Here is a 14,827-nt window from a genome sequence, read left to right as displayed (position 1 = left end):
CTCAGTAAGAGTTCTTTTATTTATGGCGGCAAATAGAGTTTGGCCCTTATATCAATTAGATGTGAGGAATGCCTTCATGGAGACTTAGAGGAGAAAGTGTACATGCAACCCCACATTTCTCTCGAGAGTATAAGATCAACTAAGAACAGGAACATAATTAGGGTTTCTTGAACAAAACATAGTAGAAATTTTGAACAACAACAATGGAACTTATAGTCAAATCATTTGTGTCGAGGTTAGAATCCTACTAGCCCAGGCGTTTCATCCCTATTATGGTTGTTTGTTTCGTTTGCACTTGTTTATCGAGGAAGAGGTAAACAGACTCATACATGGATCCAGCCGTTGGATTCATTAGAGCATCGATCGTTGGAGACGAGCCGGATCCAGGGTAAAAGGGGTAGTGGAGTGTGTAGGGTTAGGGGGCCATTTGGATGGAGGTAAGTTAAAAGAGGGTGGTTACCTCTCGAAGATGAAAATAGGGAAGTTTTTCCTACTTGAAAGCGAGAAAAGGTGAAGGTAGGCAAGGGAAGAGGGAGAATGGAAGGTGGTGTTTGGGCTGAGGCAGGAGATGGGAGGGCCATGTCGGGGGAAGGTGAAGGTTTAGGAGCACATGCACAAGGGAAGGAACTCTCACAGGATCACCTATAGGAGTCAAAGCGCAGGCAGGTGCTTAGGAGGAACAGAGTAGTGGTCGCCATCGACGTCAGGGTTAGTATCTTGGAGTCTACAAATTGGTTTGGACATATGGAAGTAACACGATCTAACAAAGGGTCTTCAGAGGGGTCATCAGATCAGGTACAGTCGAAAGCAGAAGCCGGAGCTTCCTTGCAGGTCTCCCCTTCTTCATCTCTGCCCACAATGGGGCCCAAAGGAACCAGTTGCAGTAGGATCTAGCTAGGGACTAACAGAGCCGAGCAGGGTCTTTGAAGCAATTTCTAGAGGAGATTCTTCAGAAATTGGTTGGTTCCATAGGGGAGCAAGACTTTGTATGATGGCCAAAGACTTTACAGATAGTATAGTGTGGTGGGACACAGACAAATGGAACTTTTTAGGAGAAGCAGAAGCCTTGATCATTAGTCACAATGAAGGAGTCTTGAGGAGGTGAGTCAGCAGAGATCTATACATAGATTTGGGCACAAGAAACATTGTCCACTCTTTTTTTTCTTTCATCAGAATAGAGAGGTATCTGATGATGTAACCAACGATACTCAATCTAGTGGCACACCAAAAGTGGGGAGGAAGTCTAGGGAGAGTGATCCAAAGGGGGATGGTGTGGAGGTCGGCCTTACAAAGTTGGGAATATTGGTCCCATTGCTTAAGGAAGATAGGTTTGTTTACAATCTGCCAAGGGCCAGCCTCTAGTGTCTAAAGCTCTTCACCGTTGGAGAATCCGAAGAGGAAGATACTGTTATCTAGAAAAAAGTGTCCAAAGCTCCCTTAGGTCTCCATTATTTGGGTAAAGGAGACTTCACTATATGTAAATGGGAGGCTTACCAAAAAATAGGCAACAACGAAGGCTTGCCATCTGGAGATACTGGAAGAGAGGAGGGGCTAGAGGGGCAGTTAGGCTATCTTGGAGTTATCAACTATGGAAAGTGGGACGAAATGGAGGAGGTGGCTTTCGGGAGAGGGGTTTGAAGCAGGGTTTAAGCCATTTTTCCAAGGGTTAGAAGGATGAGATGGTAGGTAACATGAGATGGGGAGCAAGAGGGAGGAGAGGGAAATTTATTAGAGGGGGACATGTCGAGGGCAGGGGTGTTGATGGTAGGAGCCACAGGTAGGTTGTCGGACATGGGAGATTAGGACATCAAGGACTTCAGCTATCTAATTTATGTTTCCTGTAAACAAAGGCCATGGGCTTGCTAAGCTTTTCTATTTTACGGATCTCATTTATGTAAAACAGTTGTTCTTTCTGTCGAGCAAATCTCTTGTAGCTTAGCTGCTTAGTCTATGTGGTTAGCTATGTTACATGGACATAACAAAAGGATACAACTTTGGTTGGGTGAAGATTCTATCTCTTGCGTTATCATTAGCTTACACTGGTATGGCTTTTAATTTGAAGTGTCCAAGTAATATTGGTGTTTAGGTACTAACTTCAAACCCTTCTGAAAATGTAAATTTTTTCCTTTCAAAAAATTAATGCATATGTAACTATTGACATATATCTACTTTTATATACATGAATCTATGCTATATATTGTAGTTTATAGCATTAAAACCCATGGCCCTTATTTTATTGGGTTACCATTGAGATAGGGCTTAGCTAAGCTCTATTATGAAAATTTCATGTTCAAGTCTGAGCAAAGTTGGGCTGGTCTGGCTTGAGTAAGTTGCCTCTTTGAATCTTATCATATTGTTAATCATCAACTCTAGTCATGTTCTTTTTTAATTATATATACCCGAAATATGCAATGGGATTTATTATCTGATGACTCCCATCAGATATTTCTTATTTTGTGTTCTAGTTAGTTGTTAATATAATTATTCTCAATAGTTTGAAAATAACATTTCGAAGGATGATTTCTTTCTTGTTTCAATAATTGCATTGCAGACCACGGCTTCTTATACAGCACTAGATGTTGTTGCAACTTATTACTTGTGTATAACCTATGTTCATCCTTCCATTTTCTCTCTTGAGGCTAAAATACCTATACCGCTTGACATGATCTTATGCAAAGGAAGTGGAATCCTTTGTGAAATGCTTCTTATAGTCTATGAGGGTACTTAGAATTCTCTATTGCTAGTCATTTGAATTTTTCGTTTTGGAGCTGGTTTTGCAAAGTTTTCGGCTTCTTCAACAATCCGAGTGTAATTCTGGTGCGTACATATTTGTCATGGCATTGGACAACCCAAGGCAATGGGTAATGGTAAAAAATCAAGGTAGCAAGGGATGCCTAGGCATCACCTAGGAGACCAAGGCGCCGGTCCAGGTGAGCTACCTGGACTCCTAAATGACGCCTTGACAACTGTGGAGCTTAATATTCATGGGCATACAAGGCAAATGTTATTGTCCTAATAAGCACCAAGATGATCCAAAGAAGTTCTATTAACCACCTTTTGGAGAGTCTTATGGAATGCCTCAAACTAATTATTAATCAAAATTCAAGTTTGAAGCTGATTAATTAACCTCTTCTGGTTAACTCGACAGAAAATGGGATACATTTACGAGAAATCTCATTCAGTTAGATACTGTAGATTAAGACGGGACGCCAAAAGAATTGATTGCCGAGCTGTATGAGGGAGGAAACTCATATGTACGGTTTATATTTGAGAATGTAAGCCCAACAATCTATTGGCATAGGGGTAAACATGGGTAGGCTCATATGTGGGAGATACATATTTCTCCATGCTTATTAGGCTCGAACTTGCATATTGGGTACTGGGTAGAAATGCATTGACCCCAACACCACCCCCCCTCCTCCCAAATTTTGGCCCCTACTTCAATTGCAACATGCAAATTGCAGGCTTTTTCTTTTTTATGTTGGTTACAAAAATTTAAGCTGCAAAACAGTCTTTAAGCTCCAACACTATTTTGGTGGTCACTAATCAGTCTATTTTTATTGTTTTGCATTTTCCTGTCAGATGAATGAGCTTGAAGGTGACGTTGAAAGGAGAACATTGACCTATACCTTGTGGAACCAGTCCACAACAGACATGGAAGGGAATGCTTGGCATCCTATGACTTTTAACTATTCAAATGCATGCCCTCAACAAATCAGAGAAATAAAGGTGAATTAGCTTGCCTTCTCTTTGAATCACTTTTGATGCTTTACAACTAGGCCACATTGTGATGCCATAATGGATAGACTAACCATGTTATGCGATCCTGCTCGTATGTATTCTCTCTCCTATAAAATGGGTAACCCAGGTCCTTGACTGCACATGGAGCATTCTGATTGGGTGCTCAAACTACTGGAGGTCGAACATTGCTCCATTTGCATAACTACAATTATCACTTTATGTCCAAGCTTATTATGGTTTTGTGGTTGTAATTGTCGGAAGGGGATTTGGTGTCCCCCAAATTTGATAAACAGGACCACGGTTTTAGGAATCAGTATCAGATTGGCTGTATTGGCCCTGTGACGATACTGGTACCTAACCGATGCTGATCAATTGGTACGGATTGGATATGGTTTTCCTGTGAAAAACTGTTGCTTTGATCTAGAATCTAGCTGATACGACCGATATTTATTTGTAATGGTATCAGCGGCAACCAATACTGTGAACTCTGGAAGGATAAGCGAAAAAAATATCATTTACTGCATTGTTCCAGGAAATCATTGGTTTCTTTGTGGTTGGATATAGAATGTTGGAAAGTTTAAAGGAAAACAAATTGAAAATGGAAACTTTTCTAGTCACTACTGACAAAGAATTTGTAAATTACTCATAAACTTACCAATTATAGTTACTTGATTTTGCTTCATATTTCAACCGACTTCTCATCATATTGCATACAAAGAGACGGGAACCTGGATTTGTTCTTTAGACCGAATAGTCTTGCCAATGTAGTGGAGCTGCTTTTCTTTTGCACCCTTGACGATCCCCTTTCCTGTTGTACAATATTTCAGGAAATCAATCACGTGTACTATGAGACTGAGTACCGAACAGAGTGGTGTCAAACCAATTCTACATTTGTCCCCTGCTTCCTCTTTGCAAGGAAGTTTTCACGGGGTGCTGCTATGCGCATTTTGACCCAGGGATTGGTGGGTTCCTTCGACGCTACTGCAATGCTAAATGTTACCTTGTGAGTGTCCTTGGTGCACTAATGCTCTTCTTTTAACAATAGACATGACCATCTGCTTATGTAGTTTATTGCAGAGTGACTAGTGAGTAGTGAGGCACCTATCAGAGGCTTATAGGAATTTTACATTTAAATGATGTATACTGAACAGTTTTTGACTCTGCTGACCAAAAATAGTTGCAATATGTGGCAGTGGCTGTTCAACTCTTCCTATTCACTAAAAGAGGAAGTAACTGTTATCAAAGAAAACACATTTACGAAACTCATGGAAATACTAGGTTGCTCAGGTGACTTGATTGTTTGATAATACTATACCTGCTAGTATTTTTTTGCCGAATCTATGGCGTGTGTTTGTTCGTAAATATTATCCAGATGAATTATGAAAAACAATTAGTGTGGCTAAGCATTCCCCGATTCTTCTAAAGGAGATCTTCCCCTTACACAATACACCAACTGAAGCAAGGCCTAAAGATGTTCCTACTGAAGTAGCTTGTTTTGTCGTGTGGATTAATTCAATCTCTAGACATTGGATAGGTGGGGGGAATGACTTGGATAAAAAGGGATGTACCTAGTGCACGAGGCTATTGCCACTACGGGTTTGGGAGGGTCATGGTGTACAGTCTTACCCTTGCTTTGTGGAGAAGTTTTTTTATTTGAACTTGTGATCACTAAGTTGCAATGGAGCAACCTTATTGTTACACCTAGATTAGCCCACTATCAAATTTTGGAGCTAATGTATCATATGGCAGACAAAATACAAGACTCTTTTGTATTGCATTTTGTACTGCACAAAAAAGGACTTTCTAGACTTGTTGCCCGTTGTATAGTTTTTTAAACCCAATGTTTGATAGTTGGGTTTAGAGGAGATACAGGGAGGGAAAAAATGAAATGGAGAGAGCAGGAGGGCGTAATTTCACTGGTTCCTTGCTGATTGTAATTTTTGTGATGCGGAACTTTATGCACAAAATTCCTCTGCGGGGGAAGCAGTGAGTGTTCAATGGTTGGAGTGCATGTTTGGATCCTTTCAACCATTGGATCCTCACTGCCAGCTGCAGAGGGTTTGAGTCCGAACTTTATCTATTATAGATAGATTAATCCATTAAAAAATGGAGAAAAGAATGCTGCTAGGTTACGTAAGCTATGTTAGCACCTCTTTGCTTCGTGTGCCTATCTCTCCTATTTCTTGTGAAATGATGTATTTATTGTCTATTGTGGGAGGATAAAGATAGACAAATGCAGGACTAAGACAAGGAACTCAATCCCCAAAAATATAAGGTGGGGGAGGGTGCACTAAGAGGGGGTGACAATAATTTTGTGAATAGGGGCCAAGGGTTCTTTTTTTCTGGCGTAGAGGTCATTTTCATGTGGGATTAGAGATAGAGAGGGGTGCTAGTGTATCCACCAGCCACCTCAAGTGCACATCGGATGGTTGGAAAGCACTTGGGGTGCATGCCTTAGTGATACTAACTGTTGGATGTGCACTGGAGGGGTTGGGGCACTTGAGAGGATTCAGGTCCGAGAAAAGATTGCTACCCAATTGTGTGTTTCTCCACCCAAATATAGGGGGTGCTGAAATGACCATCCCACTCACCTCTTTGGATGCTTGGGCGTATGTTCCCATTAGTCGCATGTTGACATAGAGCCACACAATCAAATATTGTTCTCTCCTCTCAAAAAAAAGAGGAAAAGGTCTTTGAGCTGGTGGCAAATGGCCATAGGCCATGTCAATGCACATTCTTTCTCTTTGGAGTCTGTATCCTCCCCACCCTTGGTCCATTCCTCGTCCCACCATCTTAGAGAAAACATGCTCAAAATTATTATATAATGTTCTGAAGAAAGGTTTTGCATATGGCCATGCATGTACACAATCATTTGTTATGGTCCTATATTAGTCATATAGGGGTTGATCCTGCATCGGTTTCACAAAGATATTGATGTGGGTTGATATGGTTTTGGGTTCTTTCACATTGTATGTCGGTGTATGTGATTGAGTTTTTCAAGGTCCATATTTATGGTATCTGAGCGGCCAATCCTTGGCATAACCCATGCCACGAAGGGGCTACCTTGTGTCCAAGTGAGAGCCGCTAGGAAAGCGCTACATGCTGCCAGGCAAACACCCTGGATCAGAATGAGAGCCCCTTAGAAAATGTTACCTAATCTAGAGCGGGCTGTCATAGACGTCAGGTTCAGAATTGTGATGGTCTGTTACTGTCCTATATCATTCATATGGAGGCTGATCTGACATCGGTTTCACAAGAAATTTGCTCCTTCACCTTGTAAGTCAATAAATGGGATTGAGTTCTTCTAGGTCCGTATCATCATCACTCTAATTGTGCGATCAATCTCAAATGAGGTGTGTAATACCATTTTTGTCCCTACGGAATGGAAGATGACCGTGTATGCACGATTCTGGGAATCAGATTGATTGGCCAATTTTGGCCATGGTCAATCCCTATTCTAGGCAATCTAGATTATGGTTTTTATATTTATTTATTTATTTATGTTTTTAATTGGAAAAGAAGTCCGAAAGGTGGCGTAGCCCTGACCTCTCTGCCCCTTATGAGAGTGTAGATCCTCTATCCACACCCCACATGGGTAGTTACCAATTAAACAAAGTCTCAATCCTAACCAACACAACTATAAATAAGGGAGGTTCCATTTCATTGGTCACTACCCATGTGGGGAGGACCCCCCATGTGGGTAGAGAATCTCGACGCCCTTAAGAAGGGTGGGAATTTAGCCCCAATTGATGCTTCCTTACTCGTTACCATTAAACCTCTGCACAACATATGGGCCACATTGCCTTTTAGGGGACTTTTCTTTGTAGTTTTTCTTTTTTTTTCAGAATTCTTCCCTATTCATTGCTGATTCAAGCTGATTCTTCTTGATTCGAATCAGAATTTGCTACTGTAAATTCCAATTACTCAAACAATGAATGTATTTTATCTAAAAAAACCTCCATCCTAGTGAGTGGTTACTCAGACACTAATGGGATCACTGGCCACCACCTCTTACACACAGACAAAGCTGCTGTTTGTTAGTTGATGAATAAAAGGAGGCAATTTTCCTTCACAACGGTCAAAGGATTCATGATTTCACCGAAAATAAAGGTCAGGGGATTCATGGAGGTTTTAGCAATTCGGATGGTATAGAGGGTATTTATGAATAATTGGGGTGTTATTGACTTTGTACAATAGGGGTATTATTGCCTTTTCAATAGAAAATGAAACATCCATTGGACTTGATCGTCTACAGAAACGGTCCAGATGGGATACTGATTGTCCAAAGCAGGGCACAGCATTTACAAAACTATTTGTTACCACACCATATCATTTCCCTTCTCCGATTCAAAAGAAAGGTCTAAGGAGGGAAAACGAAAAAACGGTACTTCTTTTTCTTTTGTCGCAGAAGCTCCTGCTCCGATCTCCTGCAGAGAAACGTTTCCTCTCTCTCTCTCTCTCTTCGCATGAAAACCAGTTACAGAGAAAGAAAGGTTTGGGACGGCTAGAAAGCTTGATAAGCTCCCCAGAACCCTGATCTCTCTTAGTTTTAGAGAGGTAAAAACAATGGCGGATGCTCTAAGCCCTAATCCGTCAACGGCGCCTAGGCACAGGGCACCTATGGCTTCTCGTCTTCAATCTCCGACTAGTCCGTTCTTTTTGGGTTCAAACGATGATCAACTAGAACGTGCTCAGGCTCGGGCTGCACGTGCTTCTGCTATCCGACGCAAGTCCATTGCTGCTACTGCACCTCCTCCACCTTCCGATCCTTACCTCTGTAAGGATCAGATTATGGAGTTGTTCCAGAATTGTATTAAGCTCGCCAGCGAAAATGTTTGTACTTGTCCCTACTCAATCTGCAGTTGCAGACTTTCCAAATTTTCTTGTTGAACTCGGTTCCTGTAATCCTGCGTGTTCTGTTGTTTTATTTCCATTTTCTTTTTCTTGTTTTGCTAAATTACCATTTGCTTTTGTGCTGCAGAAAATCAACCAGAAGAATACCTGGGAATTGAACCTTATAGATCATCTAAGCGAGATAATCAAAGTTGAAGCAGAAGATAATATGGAGACTAATTTTCAGAAGGTTGGTACTCTTAAGACGTGTTATTTGAAAATTCATTTTAATGAATGCCATGCCACATCCTTTCATTTATATTTTTTGCAGGCAAGCTGCACACTGGAAGCTGGTGTGAAAATTTATTCCTTAAGGGTGGACTCAGCGCATTCGGAAGCTTACAAGGTCCTTGGTGGAATTAATCGAGCTGGTCGAGAAGATGACCATGGTTAGCCCTTTTCTTCTTTTCCCTCAGGTTTAATCCATTGGGTGATCGCCATTGTTATTTTTTTTTTTGCTAGTGGCGATTTTAATGCTTTATGGACTAAAGTTCTGTATTTCATATTCTTTGTTGTGATATATCGAGTGTTTTGATGCCTCGACCATTACTTGAAAACTGAGCAACAACACCCCCCCCCCCTGAAGTTTCTTTCTGGAATGCAAATAAAGGGACTAAATATGGTAAGGTGAAGATGCCACTCCATTCAGTTGGTAAGGTCTCTGGTAGACCCAGGCTCACTTTTCTTCACCACTAGCAAGCTACGACCATCCACTGACCATCTGTCCCATCAATTAAGATAACCTTATAAGACATGAACGACATACACCAGGAACCTATGAATAGCTGAATTATCAATTTCAATTATTTTGTCATTTGCGCTCCTACTTGTCTTAGAACCACAATCCATGTATTTTCTTTTAATTTGTCTTGTATTATACTCCTTTTATTATGATAATCTATTCCTGGTTCTGACTTGACATTTGTCCATTTTATTTTTGTTTAGACTACCTCATAAATGAACAACATACACCAGGAACCTACTCAGCCAACCCCAACCCCCCCCCCGGCGGGTGGGTTCTTATGTATGATTCGACGAGTTATCAATCTCAACTGTTACCTCATTAGTGACAATATATTTTAAATTGCACCCTAATTCTAACATATTTCAAAATCTATTGATTTTAGCAGCTTTCTAAAATTCTAGTTTGGTAGATAACCTCTCCGTTCTTGTCAATAAGAACATCTCATTAACTATTAACAATACACCATGGGACGTCTCCTGTATCCTTGTCTATTCATTCATAACCAATGGTAAGAAAACCAGGATCAGTGTTGATCCTTTGTGTTAACTATTGTGATTAAAACCCCACTCTCTTCTTCAATTGTTCTACTTCTACCACTAGTTAGTGCTTCATCACTCATGGCCTTACTTATGTTAATCTATCTACTTCATACCTTTCTTTCCAGAGCTCACTATATGATCTCTATAATGTCATTTGATTCTTTTCCAGAACCCACTGTATGATCTCCCTAAGGTCATTTGATTCTTCTTCTTTCTCTTTTCTGTCCCCTAAATTATTTTTTCCCTCCCCCCTCTATGAAGGTGCAATCTTTTAAATTTGTAACCAAAGTGGTGAATTGAGAAATTGTAAATCTATTTTGTTTGCCTCTTGTCTTATTCCCCAAAATTATTTATTTCAGGTGGCAAAATAATTTGAAAGCGACTTACTATTATGTCATTCTTTAGAGGTATTATTGTCTTGTAAGATTTTTTGAGTACACATGTGAAGTGACATGATTTAACCCTCATTGAAAGAAAACGTGTGTTATATTAAAAGGGCAAAAAAGGTAAGGTTACAACTTCTTTTTCACCAACTTTGGTTACAACAAGATTTTCCCTTTAAATGTTATAACAATTTTAAACATCTTCTTTAGGAAAAGTGAATATTTTTCCTCTTGCAATATGCTTGTCAATGTTACTTGGACATGGCAAAGGACACAACTTGGGTGCGGCAAGTATTCCATTTCCTGTTTTCTCATTGGTTTACATGAATTGTCAGACATGGGTACATCTCATTATTTGAAATGTTAATGTACAAGAAGCACTGAAACAGAATCATACTGATCATGGATTTGTTTGTTGCTAGACATGGATTGACACATTGAATGAGAGAGACTCCTATGTTTGTTTTGTGTTTTTTCTGTAACTCCCACCCCACCCCCCCCCCCCCCCCAAAAAAAAAAAAAATGGTCTCTCCTTCATTCCAGCAATGAGGTTGCATGTTGTCTCGTTTCCCATCCAATGTTTTCTGTTTCCTTCATGTTGTTGTGTGTTGTCACAGAAGCTATTTTGGAGACTAATAACATCAATGTTGAACAAGGGGAGGGCCGTTCTAAGAAAGAAGAGAGGAAGGTCAGTATATTTCTATTTTTTAATATGTTAATGAACATAGATGATTGGCTCACTGTTTTTCATACATGCAGATGTCGCCTTTAGCAACATTGGAGTCGTCTTTTGATGCTCTTAATGTAAAAAAGTTTGATGGTAATTTGCGTTCCTATTTCATTTATTTTGCAAATAAAAAAGTCTTTATATGAACTATAATTTTCTTTTTCTTTTTCTTCTTTAGTTGCATTTGCAGTGGATCCTTTATATCATCAAACATCTGCACAATTTGATGAAGGTGGAGCCAAAGGTCTCCTACTGAATAATCTCGGAGTATATGGTGGCTGTCGGGTACTTTTTGATTCACTGGAAGCACCAGGAAAGTTTATGTCTCATGAAACTCGAAATGATAAGTTGCAAATGGTTGATCTTTCATTTGTAAGAGGTGTGTCACATTTATTAATAAGACTGTTTTGATATCTACTGTTGCATTTGTTCAGAAAGGATACTCCTTTCTTCTTGATTCTTATCCTCATTTTCTTTGCAGACGAGATTGTGCAAATGGTTGTCAACATGAGAAGAGAGGATCACATTTCACCAGCTTTGAGGGATATTATCAATCTGTTTGATGAAGATAATGAAAGGAAATCAAATTCATTTTCTGTTGGCCCAAAAACTGCTGAGCATGATGATGCAGTTGGTGATGACCGAGTTGAGTTCTATGGGGATTCATTCGAGACTTGTAACACCTGGAATTTTGATCATGATGACCGAGCAAGTGTCGTTGATGAGACAGATCCTAGTTTTCCAAGTAACCATGTGGTGGGTTTTGTATGTCACATTATAAAGTTGTTTCAGTTGTCCCTTTTTTTTTTTTCTTATTATTTTCTCTGTTACAAAAATAAGAAACTAATTCAGCTTAAAGGATCACTTGAATGAATTCTGGTTTACCCTTGCAGGGAAATGATCCATACACATTTGATGAACCTGATTTAGATGACAGATTTGAGAAGGTTGCTGGTTTTTTGTATTTAGGCTTGGGTTTGACTTCAAAACAAAATGCGTGGGCTGGTCCTGATCATTGGAAGTATCGGAAGGCTAAAGGTAGGGGTTATAAATAAGACTTTACCATCACTCTATGTACTTCAATGTCATGATGCAACAATTCATTATGTAATCTAAGTTTTTTTTTTTCAGTTGATGCTCCTGTTTCAGAAAATGGATCACCCTTAACAACTAAGAGACCCAAGAACAGAAAACAAGCTGAAGTTGATATTGATTTCACAAAATCCTTGGACAAAGAAATGCTGGAGATTTTTGCTCCCCCTAAAAATCCTAAGTTGTTATTGCTACCTCCAAATAGAGTCTCTTGTAATAACACACTTCCTGAAGATTGTCATTATCAGCCTGAGGATCTGGTCAAGTTGTTTCTTCTTCCAAATGTTATGGTAACACTTGACTAACTGAAAATGGTGAAAAGGAAGATTTTGTTAAATATGCTTGTGGGTTTGAGGCCGTTGGTCTTTATTTCTTCTTTATCAGATTGACTGATTAATATCTTATCTATTTGCAGTGTCTTGCAAAGAGAGTAAGAAAAGCCTCAGGTAAGCCATTCTGTTTCCTAAGATAGTGCTTCGTGTTTTTACTTGGATGTATAGAATTCATAACCTGAAAAGGGACAAGAATCTCATTCATATAATGTTACAGTAGACTAAAACATTGCATTTTTTGTTTATAGTATCAAAGTTGTAAAATGCCCCCCCCCCCATGTTCCCTTTAAAATATATAATTCTTTTTCTGTTGTTGATTGCTTTTCTGAATTTGGTTTGACTGTTATTGCTGGTAACTATGCCATATTTTAGAAGATCAACTGATGCCATAACAACCTTTTGGGGCTAATTTCAGCTATGTTAATGTGGTGTTGACATGGAATTTTATTCTTACATGCTTGTTGAAAATTCATATAAATACACAAATCTACATTGCTTCAATGATATATTTTGCAAATAATGAGGTCCAATGTGAATGTTAGTGTTTGTCCAACACAATTTTCACAGGCTCATTATTTTGGTGGTTCGGATTGTACTTTTCTGTTTACTCACAACGACAAGATAACCATTAATGATTCTCTATGGGATTTATCAGGCCTACAATTGCAATTCTTTAAGTTATTGTTTGTTCGTCATGGGACTGATAATTGCAATTTTGCCCCCTTATTTCCAATCAAATTAAAATTTGTGATGTTATTGTGTTATTGTTCCTTATCCATGGTTTACACTTTACACCAGTATGAATATTTATCATCAGGAGGGGGAAAAAAGATAACGAAGAAAAATAATTTGCATTGGCTTTTGATGCTTTAAACTAGTACCTTTAAGGATTATGAATTAATTTTCTAAGTTGTGGGTCATGATGCTTGTGTTTTTCCTATCTCAGGTGAGCCAGGGCAGCAAAGCCATGATTCTGGACCATGGGACAATGATAGTGTGTTTAACGACCAATTTGATGATGGATATGTTCATAGTGATGTCGAAGACTCAAGCACCCTTGTCTCTCAGCCACGCCAGGTGGATCTGCAATCTCATTGCTTCAATATCATTTTCATGGTTTAGTTTCCAGGAGCTTCAACAATAACTGCATGTTACTGTTGACTTTATCTTTGGGATTGCCATATCAAGACATATCCTTTGGATGTGATGGCAACATAAAGAGTGTTGTAGTTTAAACATTGCAAAACTCTTACCTTTTAAGCAGTTCCTGTAAACATGTTGGTCTTTTACTGCATAGCGATATACTGCACAAAACCATGACTTTGCATTTTGTGATACCAGCCCAGCCTACATCCTAGTGAATTTTATTTTTAAGTGAGAATGGGCTTTGGTCTTTAGCAAATTACTAGAAGTCAGTAACTATTATCTTCCTTCTCTTTTTATTTGAGAGGTATTAAAATCAGTAGCTGTTTGGCAATAATGCTGGTATTCTGCTCTTAATAATGTAGGTAAACAAAATTGAAGTCCAGTATGATAAAACCTCTAAGCAAGTTGATGTTCATGCATTAAAAGAAACACTTTGGAGCTCCGTGCAAAAATCCGTACAGATGCCTGAAATGGTAAATTGATTTACTTTGCCTTTTGATTGATTAGGTTGGAGCTACGTTATTTCATATCCGTAGATGTTTGACTGGTTGAATTGCATTTATCTTCCATCTCAGTTTATCTGAGGTCAAATAAATGCAGAAAACTAAATACACTGCATATGTTTACAAGGGCAATTTGACTTGATCCACTATGATTAATTTGTGTTTTATGGGTGTTTATGCAATGTATTATGGGTTGTAGCATTTCACTGCATAAAAGTGTCAGACACAAGCATAACCATACTCTATACTAGATTCATTAATAAATATGATGTGACCTTTTTAGCCTTCTGAGTCCAACTTCATAGGTTATATTGAACTAGTAGAATACATATGAACTTTTGTCATTAGCTGCTTGGATCTTCTATTTCAGTTTTATACAGAAGATAAATGTGTTTATGTGCATGTGAAAAAGAGAATCATTATTAATGAAGAAAATACCACCAGTGAAGTATTAATCTCAGAATCAGAAAGTAGGAGCTTGGAAGTATCAATGAAATATTTACTACCTGTCTCACATTGATGATCTAGTAATCATGGATCTCGAGAAATGAAGTAAATGCTGCTAGGTTGTAAACTTCAATTTTGTTGGAATCATAAATATGTAGATGTCAATCACAACTGAATCACTGGCCCAAGACTTAATGTTAAGACTACATCAGCGAGGGGTTGGTGCCTGTTTGGTCTTTGTCAATTATGGAATGAGCAGAATTTTTTTTTTTTTTTTGG

General features: G+C 38.9%; 1 protein-coding gene and 1 long non-coding RNA gene across 2 annotated transcripts in view; both read left to right on the top strand.

Annotated features, from left to right (window-relative positions):
- Window positions 1–3,154: 3,154 nt before the first annotated feature.
- On the top strand, window positions 3,155–5,053 carry LOC122093559. The gene is made up of 2 exons (XR_006144491.1): window positions 3,155–3,729; window positions 4,569–5,053. It is a non-coding gene; the product is annotated as an uncharacterized LOC122093559 (long non-coding RNA).
- Window positions 5,054–8,122: 3,069 nt separating this feature from the next.
- LOC122092814 (condensin complex subunit 2) overlaps window positions 8,123–14,827 on the top strand; it is an 8,214-nt gene continuing 1,509 nt past the window's right edge. Inside the window, exons 1-12 of the mRNA XM_042663107.1 lie at window positions 8,123–8,574; window positions 8,723–8,824; window positions 8,906–9,023; window positions 10,919–10,989; window positions 11,061–11,121; window positions 11,207–11,407; window positions 11,510–11,784; window positions 11,922–12,066; window positions 12,160–12,410; window positions 12,536–12,566; window positions 13,399–13,529; window positions 13,961–14,071. Coding sequence (XP_042519041.1) covers window positions 8,308–8,574; window positions 8,723–8,824; window positions 8,906–9,023; window positions 10,919–10,989; window positions 11,061–11,121; window positions 11,207–11,407; window positions 11,510–11,784; window positions 11,922–12,066; window positions 12,160–12,410; window positions 12,536–12,566; window positions 13,399–13,529; window positions 13,961–14,071 — 1,764 coding nt within the window. The 5' untranslated portion in view covers window positions 8,123–8,307. The remainder of the gene's footprint in view (window positions 8,575–8,722; window positions 8,825–8,905; window positions 9,024–10,918; window positions 10,990–11,060; window positions 11,122–11,206; window positions 11,408–11,509; window positions 11,785–11,921; window positions 12,067–12,159; window positions 12,411–12,535; window positions 12,567–13,398; window positions 13,530–13,960; window positions 14,072–14,827) is intronic.

This window comes from Macadamia integrifolia, chromosome 11 (genome assembly GCF_013358625.1).
Source record: "Macadamia integrifolia cultivar HAES 741 chromosome 11, SCU_Mint_v3, whole genome shotgun sequence".
Lineage (NCBI taxonomy): Eukaryota > Viridiplantae > Streptophyta > Magnoliopsida > Proteales > Proteaceae > Macadamia > Macadamia integrifolia.
The sequence above is the reverse complement of the archived record's forward strand: the minus strand, read 5'-3'. Positions and strand labels throughout refer to the sequence as shown.